Raw genomic sequence first — 22,234 nt, forward strand, 5'->3', positions numbered from 1 at the left:
CATGCCTCCAGCTTGCTTTTCAAGGTTTCGGGTCTTTTTAGATTTTGTCAAATTTCTGTTCTCTATGTCGATGTTTTAATCTGTTTCCAGAAAAATGCCCTAAAGAAGGTTGGCAATTGCTCCTTGTATAACAAATCGTTTCTCTTTTGTTTACATTGCATTCTTTTATTTTGCACATCTAGAGTCAAGGTTAGAGTTGCTTCCCTAAAGCTGGCAGCTAGGTTTTTGAAAGGACCATTAATTTAAAAAAAGCTGTTTCCATTGCTTTAGGCTCCATATGCCTAATATGCTTCAATCCCTTTACTTAAACTCATTCAATTATAAATCACACAGTAAGGACTGATAAACAGCTGCCAGATAAAATTACGCTTTTTAGCTGGTCTACTTTCTCAAGCTTATTTCAATGTTTTATTTTCCAAAGGGAATTTGGCATTAATTTTGATTTGGCACCCAAAATATTTAAAATCTCATAGCACATTCTTGTTTAGACTCCACCACAAATAAAATATATAATCTTCCATAACTATCTGCACCAGAGTAAAGTATACTATACTTTTAGTAAGATAATTAGTATGGGTGTTGGGGTTATGGGGAAAAGGCAGGAGAACAGGGTTAGGTGGGAGAGATAGATCAGCCATGATTGAATGGTGGAGAAGACTTGATGGGCCGAATGGCCTTCCTGCTCCAATCACCGATGAACTCATGACTTATAATGAGACTTAATGTCCACTGTTACTTGCGTATATTGGCTGTGACTTGTAATAAGCAAACCCATCTTTCGAGAAGAACATCCAGGTTTCATTCTGCACAAGTGGCAAATTCATCTTTAAAATTACTTTCCCCAGCAACAAATGTAAAAACATCTGAGGATTTTACTGGCACTCAAAACTTAAATATTAGTCCAAGAAATACTGGGCTTGCTGAGAATTTACAGTATATTGTTAAATCTCTTGAAGCTTGTAAAATACTCTTGTGGAGGTTGACTATTTTCAACTATTAAGGTTGAATTGAAGAGTTTAGCTGGACATCAATTCTACTTTTAAAGAAACTAATTTTCCCTTTTGTAATATCGCTGGTTATTGATCCCCCCCCCCCCCCCCCCTAAACTATTGGACTATCTGGAGCAAGGCAAATCTTGAGCTTTACAAAACTAGGTTTTTCCACCTCGTGGCAATGCAATTAGCATCTGTCATAAACAATTTTCTTTTGACACCTGCCATTCTGCTTCGGGTTGGTTTTTGACTGTAGTTTTAACTGTAGCTCTGTAGGGAATTACAAGAAATCATATGTTTAATTGCATGCCATTCAATTAAGTGTTTAGGTACTGACACTTAAATTAATTAATTAGAAGTTACTACCTGTGGCAAAGTTGGTTATTTAGAGCAGTCACCGATTCAGGCAAACAGATATTTCTGAGCTTCTGGAAGATTTTGGTGTATTTTGTTGTATTCCTGCAAACACTCACCTCATGTTATTGACAATCAGAGATTTTAAATAGTATAACTACTGTTCAGTAATTGTAACCAGAATTGTTCAGATGCCTTCTCCCACATTTGCAGAATATTAAACCTCAATTTAAGGTCCTACTTTTAAGTTTCATTACATTTGTCTTGGAGTTCAAATGAAGCAGTTGACCTAAAGCATTGGCTGTCTCCCTCTCTGCACATAACTGATTTTTTCCATGATTTGCTGCCTTTATTTCTAATGATACTCTGCCAACAGTATTTTGGTGTTGTCATCTAGGTTCTTTCCTAACGTGGGTCCAGGAACCATGTGTTAAGAATCATGTGTTTTGAATTTTGCACAACCAAAATTTAGATTTTTTGAAAATTCACAGTATTCCAGACTTTGTTTTATCTCCCACTGCTTTTATTCTGTATTGAAATAACCAAGACTGTGGCCAACAATGTAGAGGAGTGATCGGTCTGTAATCCTTGCTGTTTATTATTATAATATTACAACTTTGTAAATGTAGAAGGTATGATTATTAAGTTTGCAGATTTCACAAAATTGGTGGTGTTATTGATCTTGGGATCTGGGGATAGTGTTCAGCTACAGAGTGATATTTATTTATTTAGCGAATGCAAAGTCCTTTAGCCAAGCAGTTGCCTCTTGATCTGCTGTATGAAGGGTGACAAGTCCTCCTTTGAGTCTTTGTTGAGGGCATGCTTCAATGATGTGTTGCATTGTTTGCTGCTCTCCACAAGCACACCATGGGGTTGGACTGCTGCCCCATTTGTGAAGGCTGGCCAAGCAGGGGCCATGTCCAGTCCTGAATCTATTCAGCGTCGTCCACTGCTTCCTTGGGAGATTGGTGCCAGGGACCGGTAGGGTGGGGTCTGACACCAGATGTTTATTTGGGACGTCCTTGGACTCCCATTCCCTTTTCCAAGCTGATTGGATGGTGAAATCAGCTGGTGGTGGGTTCTTCCAAATTGGTCGTCTAGATGGAAGTCGAGCAGTGGGTGGGTTGAAGATGTCCATGTGAATTGGCAGGTGAGGGGAGTTTTTGGTCTTTTGGAGCATCCTTTGAGTGAGGACTACTCGCCGGATGTGTGGAGGGGCTATGTTGGATAGGACAGGGAGCCAGGGGAGTGGTGTTGAGCGGATTGTTCCTGTGATGATCCTCATTGTTGAGTTCAATTGGGTATCCACATGGTGTGTGTGGGATGACCTGGACCAAACAGGGGCACAATAATCGGCTGAAGAAAATGCAAGGGCTAGTGCTGAAATGCGCAGTGTGGGGGCTGCTGCCCCCCACTTTGAGCCAGCAAGCTTACTGAGGAGATTGTTTCTGGACTTCACCTTAGCTGCTGTTCTTTTAAGATGTTCCTTGAAGGATAGGGTCCTGTCAAGGGTCACTCCGAGGTAGGTTGGAGTGGGGGCATACTTCAGTTTGGTCCTGCTCAGATAGATGTTTGGTTCTCTTGTGGCTTCTGCATTATGGAGGTGGAACACACTAGAGACCGTTTTTGCTGGGCTTGGTTTTAGGCGCCAGGTTTTGCAGAGTGATATTGATCAGCTGCTAAGTTGTTGAGCAGGTCATTATCAGATGGAATGTAATCCTGATAAGTGTGATGTGATGATATTTGATGAGGTCAAATATAGGTTGGGTATATATCATGAATGGTAGGGCCCAAAGGCATATTGAAGTACAGAATCCATGTGTACAAGTCCAAAGATCCCTGAAGGTTGCAACATGGATATGGTGATGAGGATGCAACATGGACTGGTTGCCTTCATTATCTAGGGCATAAAGTGCCTGTCCCACTCCTCTGCACCCTATCCAATGGAGTAGAGGAGGCTGAGAGGTGACCTGATGGGGGTATATAGAATTATGAGAGGTAACGTTAATGTTGATGGTAAGGAATGCTTCAAGGCAGAGATGTCTTGAGACCAGAGAGGCTTAATGAGTGAGCTTTGGAGGGAAACTGTGGAAGAGACGATTGATGTCTGGAGCACTGCCTGAGAAGACGGCACTCTCAAAACATAAGCATCTGGATGAGCATTTGAATTACCAAAGCATGAAGACTATGGACCAAGAAGTGGTAAATTAAATGATTATAGATAAACACTTCATGGACACGATGGACTGGAGGATTTGTTTTCATGCACTGCGTTTGTTTCGATGCAATGTGACTGACTGGAATTAAGTGTTCTCAGGGTGTAATGTATAGTGCACTCCTACTGTCTTTCTTGCAGTTCCTCTTGGTTGAACCCAGAGACTTTTGATTCTTGATTGTCCTTGCTTTTATACCCTATGTATCTATAGAGAAACCCCAGAATTATGCTTGGCTTATTAACCACTTTTTAACCTGCCCTGCCACTTTCAATGATTTGTCCACACGTAATTCCAGGTCACTTTGCTCTTGCACCTCTTCGAGAATGTACCTTTAATTATACGTTGCCTTTCATTCTTCCTATCAAGACACTAACCTTTACATTTATCTACGTTAAACCATCTACCATGAGCCATCCCATTCCACCAGCTTGACAATATCCTGTATGCGTTCAAGGAATGTGGGCGATGCAGGCTGAGCCATCATTTAATTGCAGATCATGGTTGCCCATGAAAAGATGGTGTGAGCTGCTACCTTGAACTGCTGCAGCCCTGGAGGTGTGGATTCACCCACAGTGCTGTAATGCCCCTGTCCCACTTTGGGAAACCTGAACGGAAACCTCTGGAGACTTTGCGCCCCACCCAAGGTTTCCGTGCGGCTCCTGGAGGTTGCAGGTGGTTGCCAGAGGTTGCAGGTAGTGGAAGCAGGTAGGAAGACTGACAAAAACCTACGGGAACCTCTGGGAACCGCACGGAAACCTTGGGTGGGGCACAAAGTCTCCAGAGGTTTCCGTTCAGGTTTCCTAAGTGGAACAGGGGCATAAGGGAAGGAGTTCCAGGATTTAGTCCCAGCAGCACCGAAGGAATATTTCCAAGTCGGGATGCTGTGTGTGATTTGGAGGGTAACTTCCAATGGTCGTGTTCCTGTACTTTTGTTACCCATGTCTATCTAGCTGGTAGAGGGACTTGGATTTGGAAGGTGCTGTCTGAGGAGCCTTGGTGAGTTCTTGCAGTGCATCCGTGTAGATCGTACAAAATGGTGACAGTTGTGGAGTGAGAGATTGGTTGTGGATGGGGCACCTCTTGAGCGTGCTGAGTTTTGTTGAGCTACTTGATTGTTGTTGAAGCTTTACTCATCCAGGCAACGGGAGAGTATTCCATCACCTGACTTGAGCTGTGTCGATGGTGGACAGGCTTATTGGTTTAGTTTAGTGATACCGAGTGGAAACAGGCCCATTCACTAGTTCTATCCTACACACTAGGGACAATTTACAGAAACCAATTAACCTGCATGTCTTTGGAACGTGGGAGCAAACCTGAACATCCGGAGAAAACCCTCATGGTCACAGGGAAAGCTTGGAATCTCCATGCCGATGGCACCCGTAGTCAGGATCAAACTTGGGTTTCTGACACTGCAAGGCAATAACTACCAGTTATAAATTGCACAATGTCTTGCTTCTGATCTGCTCTTTTAGTACATAGCCTGTGCAGCTCTGTTTTTGGTCAGTGGTAACCTAGGATATTGATGTAATGCCGTTTAATTTCTCTTGGGTATTGTTATTGTCTGGCATTTATGTGATGTGCCTGTTACTACCTATCAGCATCTTGCTGCATTAAATGTGGACTGTTTCATTACCTGAGGAGTCGCAAATGATGCTGAACATTATTCAATCATCAGTTACCATCCCCACAATCAAACAAGGTCATTGTTGAAGGCTGAGCCTAGGACACTACCCTGTGCAACTTCTGCAAAATTATCTTGGTCCTGAGATGATTTGACCTCCAGCCACCACAACCAATGTCATTTATTCTAGATATGATTCCAGGAGAGTTTTCCTTTCTGATTCCAATTAGCTAGAGTTTTAGCCAGGGCTTCTTGATGCCCATCTCAATTAAATGCTGCCTTTATGTCAAGGTCAGTTTCCTCCACCTCTGAAGTTCAGCTCTGGGCCAATGAGGTCAGGAGCGAAGTGTCTTTGACACCCATATTGAGCTTCTGTGAGCATGTTGCAAAGCAAGTGCCACTTGATAGCAGTATTGATTAGCACTTCCATTACATCGCTGCTGCAATTCATCACCATCCTTCCTGACAGTTGAGAACATTTTGAAGTCTTGCGTCATTTGCAAATGTCGACATTGTTGCTTGCACTCCCAAGTCTCAGTCATTAATAGATTTTTTTTTTAAGTGATCCCAATACTGGTCTCCAGGAAAGGCCACCATTCACCTTTCTCCATTTTCTAAAGCAGTGCTTCACAATAACACTGTTGTCTTTAATCAGCCATTTTTGTATTCATGCTATCAATGTCCCTTTGTGACAAATACTTCAGCTTTGCTGATAAGCCTAGATGTTGAAACAAAGAAGGGTCTCAACTCAAACCATCGCCCATTCTTTGTCTCCAGAGATGCTGCTTGTCCCGCTGAGATGTGCCAGCATTTTGTGTCTACAGTGTAAACCAGCATCTGCAGTTCTTTCCTATGCAAAGATCTGGTTTATGAAAGAAAAAAGACACAAAGTGCTGGAGTAACTCAGCGGATCGGGCAGCATCTCTAGAGAAATGGGATAGGTGACGTTTTAATTAATTACAGTTTTAGCCAGGGCCTGAAACGTCACTTATCCACGTTCTTCAGGGATGCTGTTGAGTTACTCCAGCACTTGTTTTTTGCTGATAAGCCTATTGCTTGTCACCTTCTGAAAAGCTTTCTGCTAGTCTATGTGCACCATGTTTTGGGCATCACTCTCATCCTTTCTATTCTTTGGCTCATCAAAACATGTAAATCAGTTATTTTATGCAGTACTACAATAAAAACAGTTGTGTGGATACAAATTCATAGCTGATGTACTGAAATATTGCTTTTGGCACAACTGACTGAATTAATTCTGCCCATTTTTCTTTGAACTGAGTCAAATGCTCAGTGAGTCCACTGCTCCACCTCTATTCTTTACAGATTTTATGTACTTCATTTTGGCAGAGAAGTAGACTGGGTGATTTGCAGATTTTGTTGTGTTGGTGCTTAGCTTGTGCTTGCAGGCTGCAATAAAAATCCTATTTATTGTGTAAATGAGCGCTATTGAAGTTTTTAAGGAAGCTGATAAATGTATGCATTTAGAACTCCAGGATCTCATGCATTTGGATGGTCTGCATTATTAGCAGTATTGCACATTGATGCTTAATCACAAGACATATCTGTGCAAGAGGATAATGCTTAGCAATGTTTTTAGTTTAGTGTAGCGATTAGGCATAGAAACTGGCCCTTCGGCCCACCAATTTCATGCTGACCATCGGTCACCCATACACTAGTCCCACACAGTAGGGGCAATTTACAGAAGGCAATTAACCTACAAACCTGCGCGTTTTTGGAATGTCGGGGAAACCCACGCAATCATGGGGTGACGTACAAGTTCTTCACAGCTGGCACCCGTAGTCAGGATTGAACCCGGGTCTCTGGCGCTGTGAGGGAGAAGCTCCATTGCTGTGCCACCGTCTGCTTTTGTTTCTGTTTTAAAGATATGAAGAATATATTTTGATAACCACGATGGTTTGCTAGCTTCATATAATTTAGGTTCAGCTTGGTTTATACTTGGGGTAAGCTTGGCATGATTATGTGAAATGGGTCAAAGGTTCATTTTGTGAGTGCAATTGGATATATGCATGTTTCTGATGATCTAGACTCTTTAAAAGAGATGGTATCAATTAATGTTAAAATATTTTTGTAATGTTCTTTAGGTATTGCTATATCTTCAACAATGTTCTTAAATATTACAGAATGTTACAGAATATTGCAGAATTTGTTGTTAACCTTCAAGAAGTATACATGGATTTTTCTGTATTAGTTGAACAACTGATTATTAAACACTTGATATGCTCTTCCACCTAGGGCAGGTGAATGTTTCCTCACTAAAATGATCATTTAGTTTAGAGATACAGCCCGGAAACAGGCCCTTGGGCCCCACTGAGGCTTTGCCGAACATCGATTGCCGCATATTAACACTACCCTACACACACTAGGGACAATTTACATTTATAACAAGCTAATTAACCTACAAACTTGTACGTCATTGGAGTGTGGGAGGAATCTGAAGATCCGAACCGAAGGTATAACAGGCAGTGAAGAAAGCTAATGGCATGTTGGCCTTCATAACGAGCGGATTTGAGTACAGGAGCAAAGAGGTCCTTCTGCAGTTATACAGGGCCCTGGTGAGACCTCACCTGGAGTATTGTGCGCAGTTTCGATCTCTTAATTTGAGGAAGGATATTCTTGCTATTGAGGGAGTGCAGCGTAGGTTCACGAGGTTAATTTTCTGGGATTATCATATGATGGAACGACTGAGCTTGTATTCACTGGAATTTAAAAGGATGAGCGGGAATCTTATAGAAACATATAGAATTATTAAGGGATTGGGCAAGCTAGATGCAGGAAACGTGTACCTGATGTTAGGAGAGTCCAGAACCAGGGCCACAGTTTAAGAATAAGGGGTAGGCCATTTAGAACTGAAATGAGGAAAAACATTTTCACCCAGAGTTGTGAATTTGTGGAATTATCTGCTTCCGAAGGCAGTGGAGGCCGATTCACTAGATGCATTCAAAAGAGTTAGATCTCTTAGGACTAGCGGAATCAAGGGATATGGGGAGAAGGCAGGAATGGAGCACTGATCGTGGATGATCAGCCATGACCACATTGAATGGCGGTGCTGGCTCGAAGGGCCGAATAGCCTACTTCTGCACCTATTTTCAATGTTTCAATCTTGGCGAGAACCCACGCAGGTCACGGGGAGAACGTGCAAACTTCGTATAGGCAAGCACCTGTAGTCATAATGGAACCCGGGACCTGGGCTCTGGTGCTGTAAGGCAGCTACTATACCGCTGCCCACAGTGCCATCCTAAGTTTTTTGCCGTAACCTTTGTGAGTCAGAGTGCTGTTCAGATTGAGTTTACTGAGGTTTCTTAAGTTTTGTGTAGTATACATATGTCCAAAAAGAGCATTTTAAAAGGCCTTGGCCTTGTGGCAAACAAGAAATTATAAAGCTAATACTTCTTGGCCCAAATCTCCCATTGAATGTATAACCATTATAATTGCTGATTCCACCATCTTTATTTCTGCAGTGTTCAATTGTTTATCTCTTTGGTTCCTTTCAGCACTCAACTGACAAACTGAATGAAAGTGGCAGCTTGTTTCCATATGAAATTGATGGTGAGTTTTTCTTTCATTTTTCTCCCCAGTAAAATGTTAGTGTAAAAAGAAGTATTGCAGAATTCTTACAGCTTTTTAGCAACTGCTGCTTCAGTGAGAAGTACCAGCACAAGAAACAGTGGGATTTTGATCAATTGGATAAGTGGGCCAGCGAAAGGCAAAAGGAATTTAACTCAGATGTGTAAGATGGGAATGCATTGTGGGAAGTCAATCCATGGGCAAGAGGTTCACAGTGAACAGTAGGGCTTATGGATTATTGTAGAGCAGAAGGATCTCTGGAGAATGATTCCCTGAAAGTGGTGTAACAGGTATGGAGTGAAGAAAGCTTTTGGTATGAAGATGCTGGCAGACACTCCATACACAATGCTGGAGTAACTCAGCGGGACAGGCAACATCTCTGCATAGAAGAATGGGTGACGTTTCGGGTTGAGACCAGTCTGAAGAAAGGTCCCACCCCAAATCGTCGCCCATTCCTTCTGTCCAGAGATGCTGCCTTCCCGCTGAGTTACACCAGCTTTTTCAGTGTCTTCAGTGTAAACCAGCATCTGCAGTTCTTTCCCACAAAGCTTTTGGTGCGCTGGCTTTCATGAGCATCAGATTGTGTAGAATGGCCAGGTAAATGCAACCTGCCTGCACAAAAGAGATTTGAGGTAGTTTTCCAAATGCTGGAAGAAGTTACTAGACTGTTAATCAAGAGGCATGATATGATGGTCTATGATTGTGACCAGAAATCTCACTGGGAGTCTCTGGGAAGTTTAAACTTTATTAAGTTATTTGAAATTTAAAGGCAGGCATTAATAATGCTGGCCATTTAATTAATGGATTGTTTCGTTTAAAAACGAACCTGGTTAATTATCTTTCAATGGAACAAACCTCTTTGGTATGTAGAGGAAGGAACTGCAGTTGCTGTTTACACTGAAAAGATACTCAAAATACTGGAGTAATTCAGCGGGTCAGGCAGCATCTCTGGGTAGAAGGAATGGGTGATGTTTCGGGTTGAGATCCTTCAGTCTTCTTAGGTAGTCTATGTAAATAAATACTCTCAGCAATGTGGCTGACTTGAAAGGTCTGCAAACTACTCAAAGGTAAAGTGGACAGGCAATAGTTGCCCACAATACACAAGAGAAAAAAACATCTATATTGTGTCATGGAACTTGTGTCAGCCGCTGCTACTTTCTCCCGCTATTGCAATGCACAAGTCTTGGCAAGCTTTTTCCATGTCTTGAGAATAATTTTTTTAACTGTGACCTTGTTAGTTAGCGGAAGTCACGAACCACTTGCAAGAATGGTGAAGTGCTTATTGTGAAAATAACTAATTTAACTTTGCAAGTGCTGATGTAATTTTTTTGCAATCTGGGCTTTCAGCCTTTGAGTGCCAGCCAGTGAAAAGCCACCTTGCAGCTTTTTAATCAACAGTGGAGGAAAGACAGATGGGCAAGATTTAAGAAAAAGGAGGGACAAAAGAGTTTATCTTGAAAGAGCGAAATGAAAGCCAATCTAAAAATCGGGGTAACTTAGTGTTAGGCAAGTAAAAGTGAAGAATAAATCTTTTTTCAAAATAATTACTACTAACATGGTTTCTATTAAAATGTTTCTAGTTACATTTTACTTGGTGGGAAACTAATGCAGTTAATTGGCTCAGGATAATGGGAAATTCCTTGGATGCTTCGCTAATTTAAAATTGTGGATAAATGGTGCATTGGGCCAAATATTGCCCAGTGACAGTAATGTACAGTAATACCATACTAAAGAAAAGTGTATTAATTATTACCACCTCTGTGAAATCCTGAGCCTAGTATTCTCTCCTTAAATTAATGTTGATGTTTCATCATAAAATGTGCTCAGCTTGGATTTACTTGCTATCCAAAATTATGTGCACATTATTTTGGGTTGAGCGGAAAAGTAAAGTGTAAACTTTTCCATCTGCTCAAATTGGGATAATTAACACTTTGCTTGAATTTGATTGAAGGTTTACCGTAATTCCAAAAGGTAACGGATCACTGAACCAGTTTTACATAGCCCAATCTTTACGTTTGTGACCAATTTTTTAAAGTGCACTTCATCCTTGCCTTTCTCAAAGTGGATAATAATTCAGGGAAAAGAAGAATAGGCCAGTTGCCATATTATCCGTAGCATTCTTGTAGTGCTTCAGTGCCTTTATTTTTCTGTGACATTTAAATTATAATGTGAAACTTGAAATGTGACCATCTTAATCCAGAAAGAAAATGTATTTCATCTAGTATGGTTAAAATGTGTACAATACACTATTGGCATGTGCTGGCCAAGGATGTACAGTGTGCACGACTAATTGAAACAAGATGCTTCGTCCCCTTTTTTTGCCACATCCTAATTAAGATAAAAAAAATAAAGGTTGACTGATCAGATGGCCTTGTTGATTTAGTTTTATTGGTTAATGATATTCCAGAATAAGGTGCCATTGGACCATGTGTTGTATGTATGAATAATCATGGATGTATCCATTGTCCCTTGCAAATTGTTCATGCAGAGCCATGAGAAATTATTAACCATGTTTTCCCTTTTCTCTAACAGAAGGAAGTCCATGGGCAGTAGTTAATAGGACTTGTCCGATTAAAGCTGAAACAAACCGTAATGTGGCTTTTCCTTTTTCAACGTGCCTAGCTGACCACGTTGGGTTACAATGGCAGATCGGCATGAATAAAACCTCTGTCTCTGGCTGGATCAGTGAGCTGAATCTCAATGAGAACGCGAGTGTTCCCTTGGCCCCTCCCACAAAACGGCATTGTAGGTCTCTCTCGGAGCCTGATGAATTGTCCCGATGCCGATCCCCATGGAAACCCTGTAGTTCCAGGGTCTGGACTCCTGTGTCGAAACGTCGGTGCAACAGTGGTGGCAGCGCAACTTTGCAACGCTGCAACAGCCATGGAAGTGCCACGCTGCAACGAAGCACAAGCATCAATATGCTCCAGCATACCAGTAAACACACGCTTTCTCTCAACAACAGTATATTTAATATCACCAGCTTCAATACTTCACCAGTACCAAGGCCCTCCTCTGCCAGCAGCGGTTTTGTAGACAGCAGCGAGGGAAGCACATCAAGTGTTCGTTGGAACTCTACAGGACCCTTTGATTTTAACCCAAGGCGGCGGCTGTCACTTTCGCAGGAGCACATTACAGAGACGGCAAATCTCTTGCCTTCAGCGAGCAGCTCGCCCACCTCCACGCCAGAGTTGAGCCGCCGGCAGGGATTGCTGCGATGCCGCTCCCAGCCTTGCGTGCTGAATGAAAGGAAATGTGGGCTCAAACGCAGGCGGGAGGAAGATGTCAGGTGGACACGGCCCTCTTTAGATTTCCTAAAGATGACCAGAGTAAGTAGGGGAATGTATTTTTTCCAATAATACTGCTAAATGCTAACATCATAGTTAACATTTCGGCTGAAATGGTGTATCAATAGTTTATTTGCCAGAACTATGCAAGGTGTAGTAAATTAGCATTTTAAACGAAACCGTTCCGAGTTCCAGCTTTGCTTGTCAAAGGTGCATTTTAGCTCTCTAGTCTAATTAAAATACTTTATATAATCTGCACTTATTTTTCTAGGGTCTGGCCATCAACATTCAGTTTGAAATGATATTGGAAAGTTTTTTGTTCAGCTTCATGCCCTGGTCCTCTGGCCCGAGTTTTATAAGTGTTATAAAGCTTTGATGGAGGGATGTTTTATGATGCAGTTATGTACAAACTCGCAATTATGCAACAATGATGTTGACTGTAAGTGCTAATTAAGGCTATCAGCTATGTCGAAAAAGAAAATCATCACTGGGTTTGAGGCAGCTATGACAAGCATGGTGAGCTGAATGTCAAGTCTTATTTGCCACAAATTTGTAGGCATTCTTTGTTCCAGTCATTCGCCTGTCTAGGAGTTGTCAGTATGCAATTTGCAAAATCTTTCTGGTAAACAGAGTGTGAAATGTGCAGCCATTCAATGGATAAAATGCTCAGCTACACAGCGGATCTCTCCTGAATCTCCATGTGTTACTTGCTAAACACCATACCACACTATTTGAGCCAGTGGTGCATGGGACCTGAAACCAGGCATCTTTCGGTGTGGTATCGAGGCAAGATGTTCTTGTCTGCGGGAATAGTTCGATCTTAAATCATGCACCATAATGAAGCTGTCATCTGTAGAGGTCATTGGTAGCCTGATCCACATAAGGCCTCAGAGGAGTTTAGAACAAAGCACCTTTCAAATAAATTTAAAAACATGGAAGAGATATCAGATTTTCTCAAGTTGGTTTTCTCTCTCAATTTTGTGCGCAAGTTGGGAAGCCATTTTGTTGGCAGTACCAGTAGATGATTCAGAGTTTGCTGGTCTCAAGCCTGTCCTCATTGTTTAATATGCTTCTTCATCAGCAGATGATAGGAAGCATTTAGTAAAAGTGGAATGTAAGTTCTCCTTCCTGCTCCCTGAATTAATTTAAACTGTTTTATACCCATATTTTCCCTTGGTACTTTGTTCCTGTCCTGGTTAGGTTTTTTTGCTCTTCTTGCCTTCACATCTTTGATACAACATCCTACTTGTAGCTGCTGAGCTGCCTCAAATGTAGCTATTCCAAGTTTAGGCTGGGCTGCTTACTGTCACTTAGTACCCAAAGGGAAAAAGAAGTGGATGAATATGGCAATGGGATTTGCTGAAACATGATAGGAAGGATATGGAGAATAAATATGGTAGTTTAGCCTAGCTCAAGCACTTGTACTCTGAAACTACCATCTATGGAAATTGATATTTCAAGTTATTAACAATGTAGAGATGTTCTGACTCGCCACTCATCTGCTTTGTCAATATTAAGATCCACTCTGCAAATTGCTTGGCAGCCTGGGTCAAAAATAGATGGAGGAATTGGATTTCCAAACTCAGAACTACTCAGAACCACAACTGGCCACACTAAACCAAACCAAACTAAGATGTTGCTAACGGCAATTGTCACCAGGCAGTGTTTTTGCCGTTGCGTGATACTGAGTTCCAGTAAACCTCAAATTATTGAGATTAAGGAGGTAAACTTGGTGTTTCAAGTTGCAATGCGTATCTGGAAATAACTGCAGTTGTTAGTCCAGATTAGTACTGAATGGTGGCCCTGAGGCAGCATTCCAGACCCAGTCCTCCATATGCATGTGGTGGAAGTAGAGATATTTCGGCTAGGCTTAGGCTATTCTCCAGCAAAATGAAAGTTGACCATCTCGCCTCAACTGAATGAAACCTCGTGTAGGTTTAATCATTTTGGGATTGTCATTGACCAGCACTCAATTTGTGTGCAAGAACCATGCAACTATTCATAGGCTGAGGGATCATGCAGCATGCAATTTACACAAATCCCCTTCCTCTATCTGCAGAACACAAGTTATAGGCACAGAAAATAACATTTTAACACTTGTGTCAGAAGGAAGTACTTGTATTTGTCAGGATGGGAAAAGCTGCAGTAACACTCGAGGCTCAACATTGTGGAGGGCAAAGCCGACAGCATAATTGAATCTGTCCTTTTCCACTACGACATGGGCAGACATGTAGTTAAGTCTCTGCCAAATGTGCACTGTCAAAGACAGGAATCCTTGTCACTTGCCGATTGGACACCATTCTGGTCCCAAAACTACATCCAATAAAACGGAGGTTCAGGGCACCAATATATTTTGTAGGAATGGGTAATAAATGTCAGGATTGCCTATGATTCCAATATGCAGTATTCTTTTTCACTGCCATTCAGTACTGCATTTAAATCCACTGAAATGAGTACTTGACTGGTAAATAGAAATTGAAGTTGTAAACTAAATCATTTCTGTGGCTCAGGTCCATTTTACCCTTTATTGCTCAAGTTATGCCATACCTCGCTTCTCGCATCACGAGATGGACTATGCAGCTTCCTTCGGCAAGGTTGCGGTTGGAAGGGACTGTTTCCTAATTAACTCATCATGTGACCATCCTAACGAGCTCCTGCTCCCTGGACCTGGAATATCTAAGTGGTGGCGTTTTAACTACCTGCCACTGGAATTTACTTGGCCATCCTTGCAGCAGTCTACATCCCACCACATGCTGATGATAATCTTACACACAATAAACTACATTTAGCCTTGAAATGAAGTACCGCAAGGCCTTGTTCATCATAGCTGAGGACTTCGATTAGATACATCTCAAGACTACCCAAGACTCATGTGCTACCCAAATACTATCAGCACCTCACCTGTCCTTCCAAAGTGCAAACACCCTTGACCACTACTACACAACCATCAAAGACGCCTACTGCTCCATCCACCAACCACACTTTAGAAGCTGACCATCGAGCTGTGCTTCTATGTTCTGCTTGCAAGCAGAAACTGAAGCGGGATGATCCGATACAGAAAGTTATACAGTGCTGGTGGGAGGAAACGTATGAGGTCTTTTTTGACAGCGTTGGGTCGATGGACTGGTCCAAATGTGTAATCCATTGCCAATATAGACCTCATCAGCAAATGTGTAGCGTGTATGCCAAAGGCTACAATAGTGTCTCCAACCAGAAACCATGGATGAACCTCGAAGTCTGTAGTGTTCAAGTCAAATGATCCGCAATGGTAGATCAGTGTGAAGAAGGGTCTCGACCCGAAACATTGCCTATTTCCTTCGCTCCATGGATGCTGCCTCACCTGCTGAGTTTTTCCATCATTTTTGTTTACCCCAATGGTAGAAGGTATCTTTATTTATGACCTCTGCAAAACCATCAAGGATGCCAAGAGATAATTCGTAACCATGCTAGGGTCATGAGATAACTGTATGGGCACCTGACCATTGTGCTAAAACTTGTATGCTGTAACGTGCTACAAAGTGTAGTCACACAGTATTTCTGCCAACATGTCTATTCCTGATGACCGTGATATATTCTATGGTTGCCTTTAACAGAAACATAGAAAATAGGTGTAGGAGTAGGCCATTCTGCCCTTCGAGCCTGCACCGCCATTCGATATGATCATGGCAGATCATCCAACTCAGTATCCCATCCCTGCCTTCTCTCCATACCCCCTGATCCCTTTAGCCACAAGGGCCACATCTAACTCCCTCTTAAATATAGCCAATGAACTGGCCTCAACTACCTTCTGTGGCAGAGAATTCCACAGATTCACCACTCTCTGTGTAAAAATTGATTTTCTCATCTCGGTCCTAAAAGACTTCCCTCTTATCCTTAAACTGTGACCCCCTAGTCCTGGACTTCCCCAACATCGGGAATAACCATCCTGCATCTAGCCTGTCCAACCCCTTAAGAATTTTGTAAAAGATTATAAAAAAGATTTACATGGAAGTTAGTGGATGTGAAAGGTTTGAGTGAAAAGGAGTGGCTGGATAAGCTGTCTTTTTACCCTGGACTGTAGCAGTGATGTCCTTATAGGGGTTTATAAAATCATGAGGTGCATAGATAAATTGAATAGCCACAGTATTTTAGAAACATAGAAATTAGGTGCAGGAGTAGGCCATTCGGCCCTTCGAGCCTGCACCGCCATTCAATATGATCATGGCTGATCATCCAACTCAGTATCCCGTACCTGCCTTCTCTCCATACCCTCTGATCCCCTTAGCCACAAGGGCCACATCTAACTCCCTCTTAAATATAGCCAATGAACTGGCCTCGACTACCCAGGATAATAAGAGTCTAGAACTAGAGGGCATTGTTTAAAGGTGAGTGGAGTAAGATTGAAAAGGGACTTGGGGGTAATTTTTTCCAGAGGGTGGTGTGTGCATGAGTTGAGCTGCCATATGAAGTAGAAGAGGTGGGTACAAATGCACCATTGAAATAACTTGGACAGGTATTGATAGGAAAGGTTTGGATTGGGTTGGGCGGCGTTGGGTTGGATTGGGTTGGGTTGGAGTGGGTGGGCGGCGCGACCGATGTCGCAGCGGCCTCTGCAGTCTGTCTGTGTATTTTTTTTTTTTTGTCCTGTTGAGGGTTTAGTTTGTAATGGGTTTTTAAATGTGTATGTGTGGGGGGTGGGGGGTGGGTGGGGGAAACTTTTAAATCTCTTCCCTGCATGGAGACCCGACCTTTTCCCTGTCGGGTCTCCGTTGCCGTTGGGGCCTAGCGCCGTGGAGCGGCCTCCAACCGGAGCGACCTGGGGGCTCAAGTCACGGAGCCTGTGGAGCTGTGGAGCTGTGGACCTACCTCCGTGGAGCTGTGGAGCTGTGGACCTACCTCCGTGGAGCTGTGGAGCTGTGGAGCCTGTGGAGCTGTGGACCTACGGACCTACCTCCGTGGAGCTAGCCAGCTTCGGAGCGTGGAGAGCTGCGGGGGCGAGCTGCTGCGACCCGACTCTGGTGGATGGTGACACCGGGAGCTCGCGGGTCCCCGGTGGGAGACTGCTTTGCGGGGCACCGGCAACGGCGACTTCTCCCGCCCGAATTGCGGGGTTGAGAGTGACCTGGAGGGGGGCCTTACAACGCCCGGTGCGGCTGTAAATTGCCGAGGACTTGCTAGCGCCCGCCGGGGGCTCCAACATCAAGACCCGGGGCAGGGCCCTACATCGCCTGGCGTGGCTTTGAGTGGCCGCGGACTTGCTAACGCCCGCCGGGGGCTTTGACCTCGACTTCGGGAGAGGAATGGAGAGCAGGGGAGAGACAAGTTTTGCCTTCCATCGCAGTGAGGAGGAGACTCACTGTGATGGATGTTTATGTTAATTGAATTGTGTTGGTGTGTGTCTTGGTTCTTTTTTTGTATGGCTGCAGAAACCAAATTTCATTTGAACCTCATGTGAGGTTCAAATGACAAATAAAAGGTATTGTATTGTATTGTAAGTGTTATAAGTATTAGGCATGTGCAAGATGCAAGTCTGAAGAAGGGTCGCAACCCGAAACGTCACCCAATCCTCTCCAGAGATGCTGCCTGTCCCGCTGAGTTACTTCAGCATTTTGTGTCTATATGTGTAAATGGGACAAGTTTGATTGAGCAACTTGGTTGGAGTGGATGATCAGCTCTTGCTCTAAGAGATCAGATGGAGACCCCAGTTTGATCTTATCTGAAATGAGGCTGTTTTGACAGCTTGTAGTACTCCTTAAGTAATGCAGTGAATAGACAATAGGTGCAGGAGTAGGCCATTCGGCCCTTCGAGCCAGCACCACCATTCAATGTGATCATGGCTGATCATCCACAATCAGTACCACGTTCCTGTCTTCTCCCCATATCCCCTGACCGCTATTTTTAAGAGCCCTATCTAGCTCTCGCTTGAAAGCATCCAGAGAAATTGCCTCCACCGCCCTCTGAGACAGAGAATTCCACAGACTCACCACTCTCTGTGAGAAAAAGTGTTTCCTCGTCTCCATTCTAAATGGCTTACTGTGGCCCCTGGTTCTGAACTCCCCCAATATCGGGAACATGTTTCCTGCCTCTAGCGTGTCCAAGCCCTTAACAATCTTATATGTTTCAATGAGATATCCTCTCATACTTCTAAACTCCAGAGTGTACAAGCCCAGCTGCTCCATTCTCTCAGCATATGACAGTTCCGCCATCCCGGGAATTAACCTTGTAAACCTACGCTGCACTCCCTCAATAGCAAGAATGTCTTTCCTCAAATTAGGGGACCAAAACTGCACACAATACTCCAGGTGTGGACTCACTAAGGATCTGCACAACTGCAGAAGGACCTCTTTGCTCCTATATTCGATTCCTCTTGTTATAAAGACCAGCATGCCATTCGCTTTCTTCACTGCCTGCTGTACCTGCATGTTTACTTTCATAGACTGATGTACAAGGACCCCCAGATCCCGTTGTACTTCCACTTTTCCTAATTTGACGCCATTTAGATAGTAATCTGCCTTCCTGTTTTTGTTACCAAAGTGGATAACCTCACATTTATCCGCATTAAACTTCATCTGCCATGCATCTGCCCACTCCCCCAACCTGTCCAAGTCACCCTGCACTCTCATAGCATCCTCCTCACATTTCACACTGCCACCCAGCTTTGTGTCATCTGCAAATTTGCTAATGTTACTTTGAATCCCTTCATCCAAATCATCGATATGTATTGTAAATAGCTGCGGTCCCAGCACCGAGCCTTGCGGTACCCCACTGGTCACTGCCTGCCATTCTGAAAGGGACCCGTTAATCCCTACTCTTTGTTTCCTGTCTGCCAACCACTTCCCTATCCATGTCAGCACTCTACCCCCAATACCATGTGCCCTAATTTTGCCCACTAATCTCCTATGTGGGAACTTATCAAATGCTTCCTGAAAGTCCAGGTACACAACATCCACTGGCTCTCCCTTGTCCATTTTCCTTGTTACATCTTCAAAAAATTCCAGAAGATTAGTCAAGCATGATTTCCCCTTCGTAAATCCATGCTGACTCGGACCGATCCTGTTACTGCTATCCAAATGTTCGGCTATCATCTTTTATAATTGACTCATAATTGGCTATCTCATCTTTTATAATTAGAAGTGACAGCTAAGGGGATGGGACTCGGCTCCCTGGATTAAGACTTGAGTCCACATGCTTCTGACTTGGTGGGTGCCTCCAGATAAACCACTGTAATGTTCTTTTGGTCTTTTGATTCCAATGTAACAGGATGTAATTGAAGCATTTTTTCACTGGAAAATGCATGTTATGATGGAGCTTGTGTGGAATGCCTGTTTCACAAGCCTTGTGTCAGGCATGTGCATGATGCAGCCTGACCTTAGGAGTTCATTGTGTAATTAGAGCCATGCTGTAGACTGAGGGAAGACAGAGCCCACTGGTTTATTCAAGGACCTCACAAGCTGAGCTAGCAGTTAGTTGCCCATCCCTAATTGCACTTGAAGGTGGTAAGCTGTTGTCTTGAACAGTACTTGGAGGTGTGGGTATTCCAGATTCAGATTCAAATTTATTGTCATTGTGCAGTGTACAGTACAGAGACAACGGAATGCAGTTAGCATCTCCCTAGAAGAGCGACATAGAATATGATCAATAAGTAAATATATTTATGTGCATACAGTCATAGTAGTGCAATTTTTTTCCTGGTGGTACCTCCCTATCCGCAATGCGGATAGGGAGGCAGCTCCAGGATTTTGTCCCAATGGCGGGTGAAGGAATAAAGATAGATTTCCAGGTCAGGTCTGCATGGAGGGCATCTTGGATAGTGGTGTTCCCAGGCTCTTGCTGCCCTTGTACTACTAGTTGGTCAAGGCTAAGAGTTTGGAAGGCACCGAGAGACTTGGTGTGTAGTATAAGGTGTGTAGTATAAGCTGCTACACCACACACTGGTGGTGGAGTAAGTTTATGCGTGTGGACAGGATGCATATCATGCAGGATGTTATTTTTCTTGAGTGTTGAAGTTACATTAATTAGGGCAGATGCAAATATTCCATTACACCAGGACTTCAGCCTTGGAGACAGGCAGGCTTTGGGTAGTTGGGCATTGAGTTCAGGTTCAGGAACAGCTTCTACCCTACAGCCATCAGGCTACTAAACACTACAACCTCATAGGAGCTCTGAACTACAATAGACTTACTATTGCACTATTATTGTTTGTTTTTTGAATATGTGTGTATATATAGATATAAGGATATATAGATATATGAGTATGTGTGTGTGTGTATATATACACACAACTTTTTTTCTCTCTTTATCATATTATTTACAGTGTACTATGTTTACATATTCTGTTGTGCTACAGCAAGTAAGAATTTCAATGTTCTCTCTGGGACATATGACAATAAAACACTCTTGACTCGAGTTAATCACTACAGGAATCCTAGTCTCTGGCCTGCCTGCTCTGGCAGCTGCATTGTATGTATGGCTGCTCCAGTTCAGCTTCTGGTCAATGGTAATCCCCTGGATATTGTTAATGGGGAATTTCGTGATGGTAATGTCATTGAATGTCACAGGCAATGGTTGGATTTTTTGTTTGTTGGATATTCATTGCCTGGCACTTGTGCGACATGAGTATTGCTTGCCCCCGATCAGCCCAGGCCTGGATATATTCCAGGTTTTGTGCTTTTGAATGCGGACTGCTTCATTATCTGAGGAATCACATGCTCATGAATAATGTGCAAACATCAATGAACGTTGTACTTCTGACCATACGATTGCAGGAAGATTATTGATAAAGTAGCTGAAAATGGTCGGGTCTGGGACACTACTAAGGAACTCTTTCAGGGATGTTCTGTGAGTGAAATGATTGAACTCCAAACACGTCAACCATCCTTTTATGCTCAATGTGATTCCAACTGGCAGAGGGTTTCCCCTGATTTCCCATTGACTTCAGATTAACTCGGGCTCCTTGACGCCATACCTCAATTAATTTGCCTTTGTCGACGGCAGTTGCTCTCACTTCACTTCTGGAGTTCAACTCTTTAGTCCATGTTTGGACCAAAGCTGTAATGAGGCAAAGAGCCGAGGGACTTTGGTGGTACCTGAAGTGAGCTGCTTTGAGCATGTTGTTCCTAAGCAAGTGCTACTTGATAGCATCATCAATGATCCCTTCAATCAATTTAATCAAAAGTGGGTTGGGGTGCTCAACATGTGGGGTGGTAATTGGCTTGGTTGCATTTGTCCCCTTTCATCGGGATAGGAAGTACTGGGGGGCAATTTTCCATGTTGTTAGTTAGATGCCAAAGTTGTACCAATACTGAAGCAGTTTGGCCCAGATTATGGCAATTTCTGGAATGCTATTGTCAGAATGTTGTCGGGGCCCCATAGCCTTTTCTTGACAACTTGGAATGAATCAATTCGGCTGAAGACCACCATCCGTCATGCTGGACATCTGGAGGAGGCCAAGATGATCCTCTCGGCACCTTTGGCTGAAGATTCTTGCAAATACTTCGACTTTTCCCTTTTGCACTGATGTGAAAATCATTGTGAACTCAGTGCACAGACATTGATCAGCTGACTTGCCTGTCTTGAATGCTGGATGCTTTGAATGTTGCTGAATGTATGCACGTGACCTGCGATGCTTCATTGCACTCATGACATTGTGAATCGAGAGACATGAGGTTGAGGGGAATTGCTTGTTAGTAAGTACAAAATGACTGGCTCTTCTAAATGTGTTGCTGATTTGAGTTGTGGCTAAGATTCCAGTCAAAGATTACTCTAATGTATGTTGTGGTGAGGGATGTATCTGCCTCAAGCTGTGGACATTCAAAACATGAACTGTCTAATATAAGCTGTCAGTAACGTGTTTAGCTTCCAGCTCTCTCGTGCTGATGTAGGACTTGACAACGTTGTAAGTGGATATGGTGCAATACTTTGACAGATGATGGAGAGAAAGGCAAAGAATTTGTGTTTTCTTTAAAAATTATGCTTGGTAAACGTGCAATCCTATCACACAACTACTTTCACGATGTTTCAAATACAAACAATGGCATTGCAACACCAAGCACACAACCCCTTAGTTCATGTACAAGTCAATAGAGGTTTAATCAACTCTTTAATATGCCTGAAAATCAATTAAAAAAAATAGAAAATCTTTAGTGACTCACCACTCTTCAGCAAGATGCAAAAGCATAATAAATTGTGTGAAATAACTGG

The 22,234-nt window shown here is 43.0% G+C and overlaps 1 protein-coding gene across 4 annotated transcripts in view; it reads left to right on the plus strand.

The window, feature by feature from the left end:
* The window catches only part of fam53a (family with sequence similarity 53 member A), a 112,306-nt gene that overhangs the window by 37,963 nt on the left and 52,109 nt on the right, over positions 1-22,234 (plus strand). For all 4 annotated transcript variants that reach the window (XM_033034670.1, XM_033034695.1, XM_033034677.1 and 1 more), the window contains 2 exons: positions 8,696-8,750; positions 11,301-12,097. In XM_033034670.1, coding sequence (XP_032890561.1) covers positions 8,696-8,750; positions 11,301-12,097 — 852 coding nt within the window. The remainder of the gene's footprint in view (positions 1-8,695; positions 8,751-11,300; positions 12,098-22,234) is intronic.

The sequence above is a fragment of the Amblyraja radiata genome, chromosome 1, assembly GCF_010909765.2.
Source record: "Amblyraja radiata isolate CabotCenter1 chromosome 1, sAmbRad1.1.pri, whole genome shotgun sequence".
NCBI lineage: Eukaryota > Metazoa > Chordata > Chondrichthyes > Rajiformes > Rajidae > Amblyraja > Amblyraja radiata.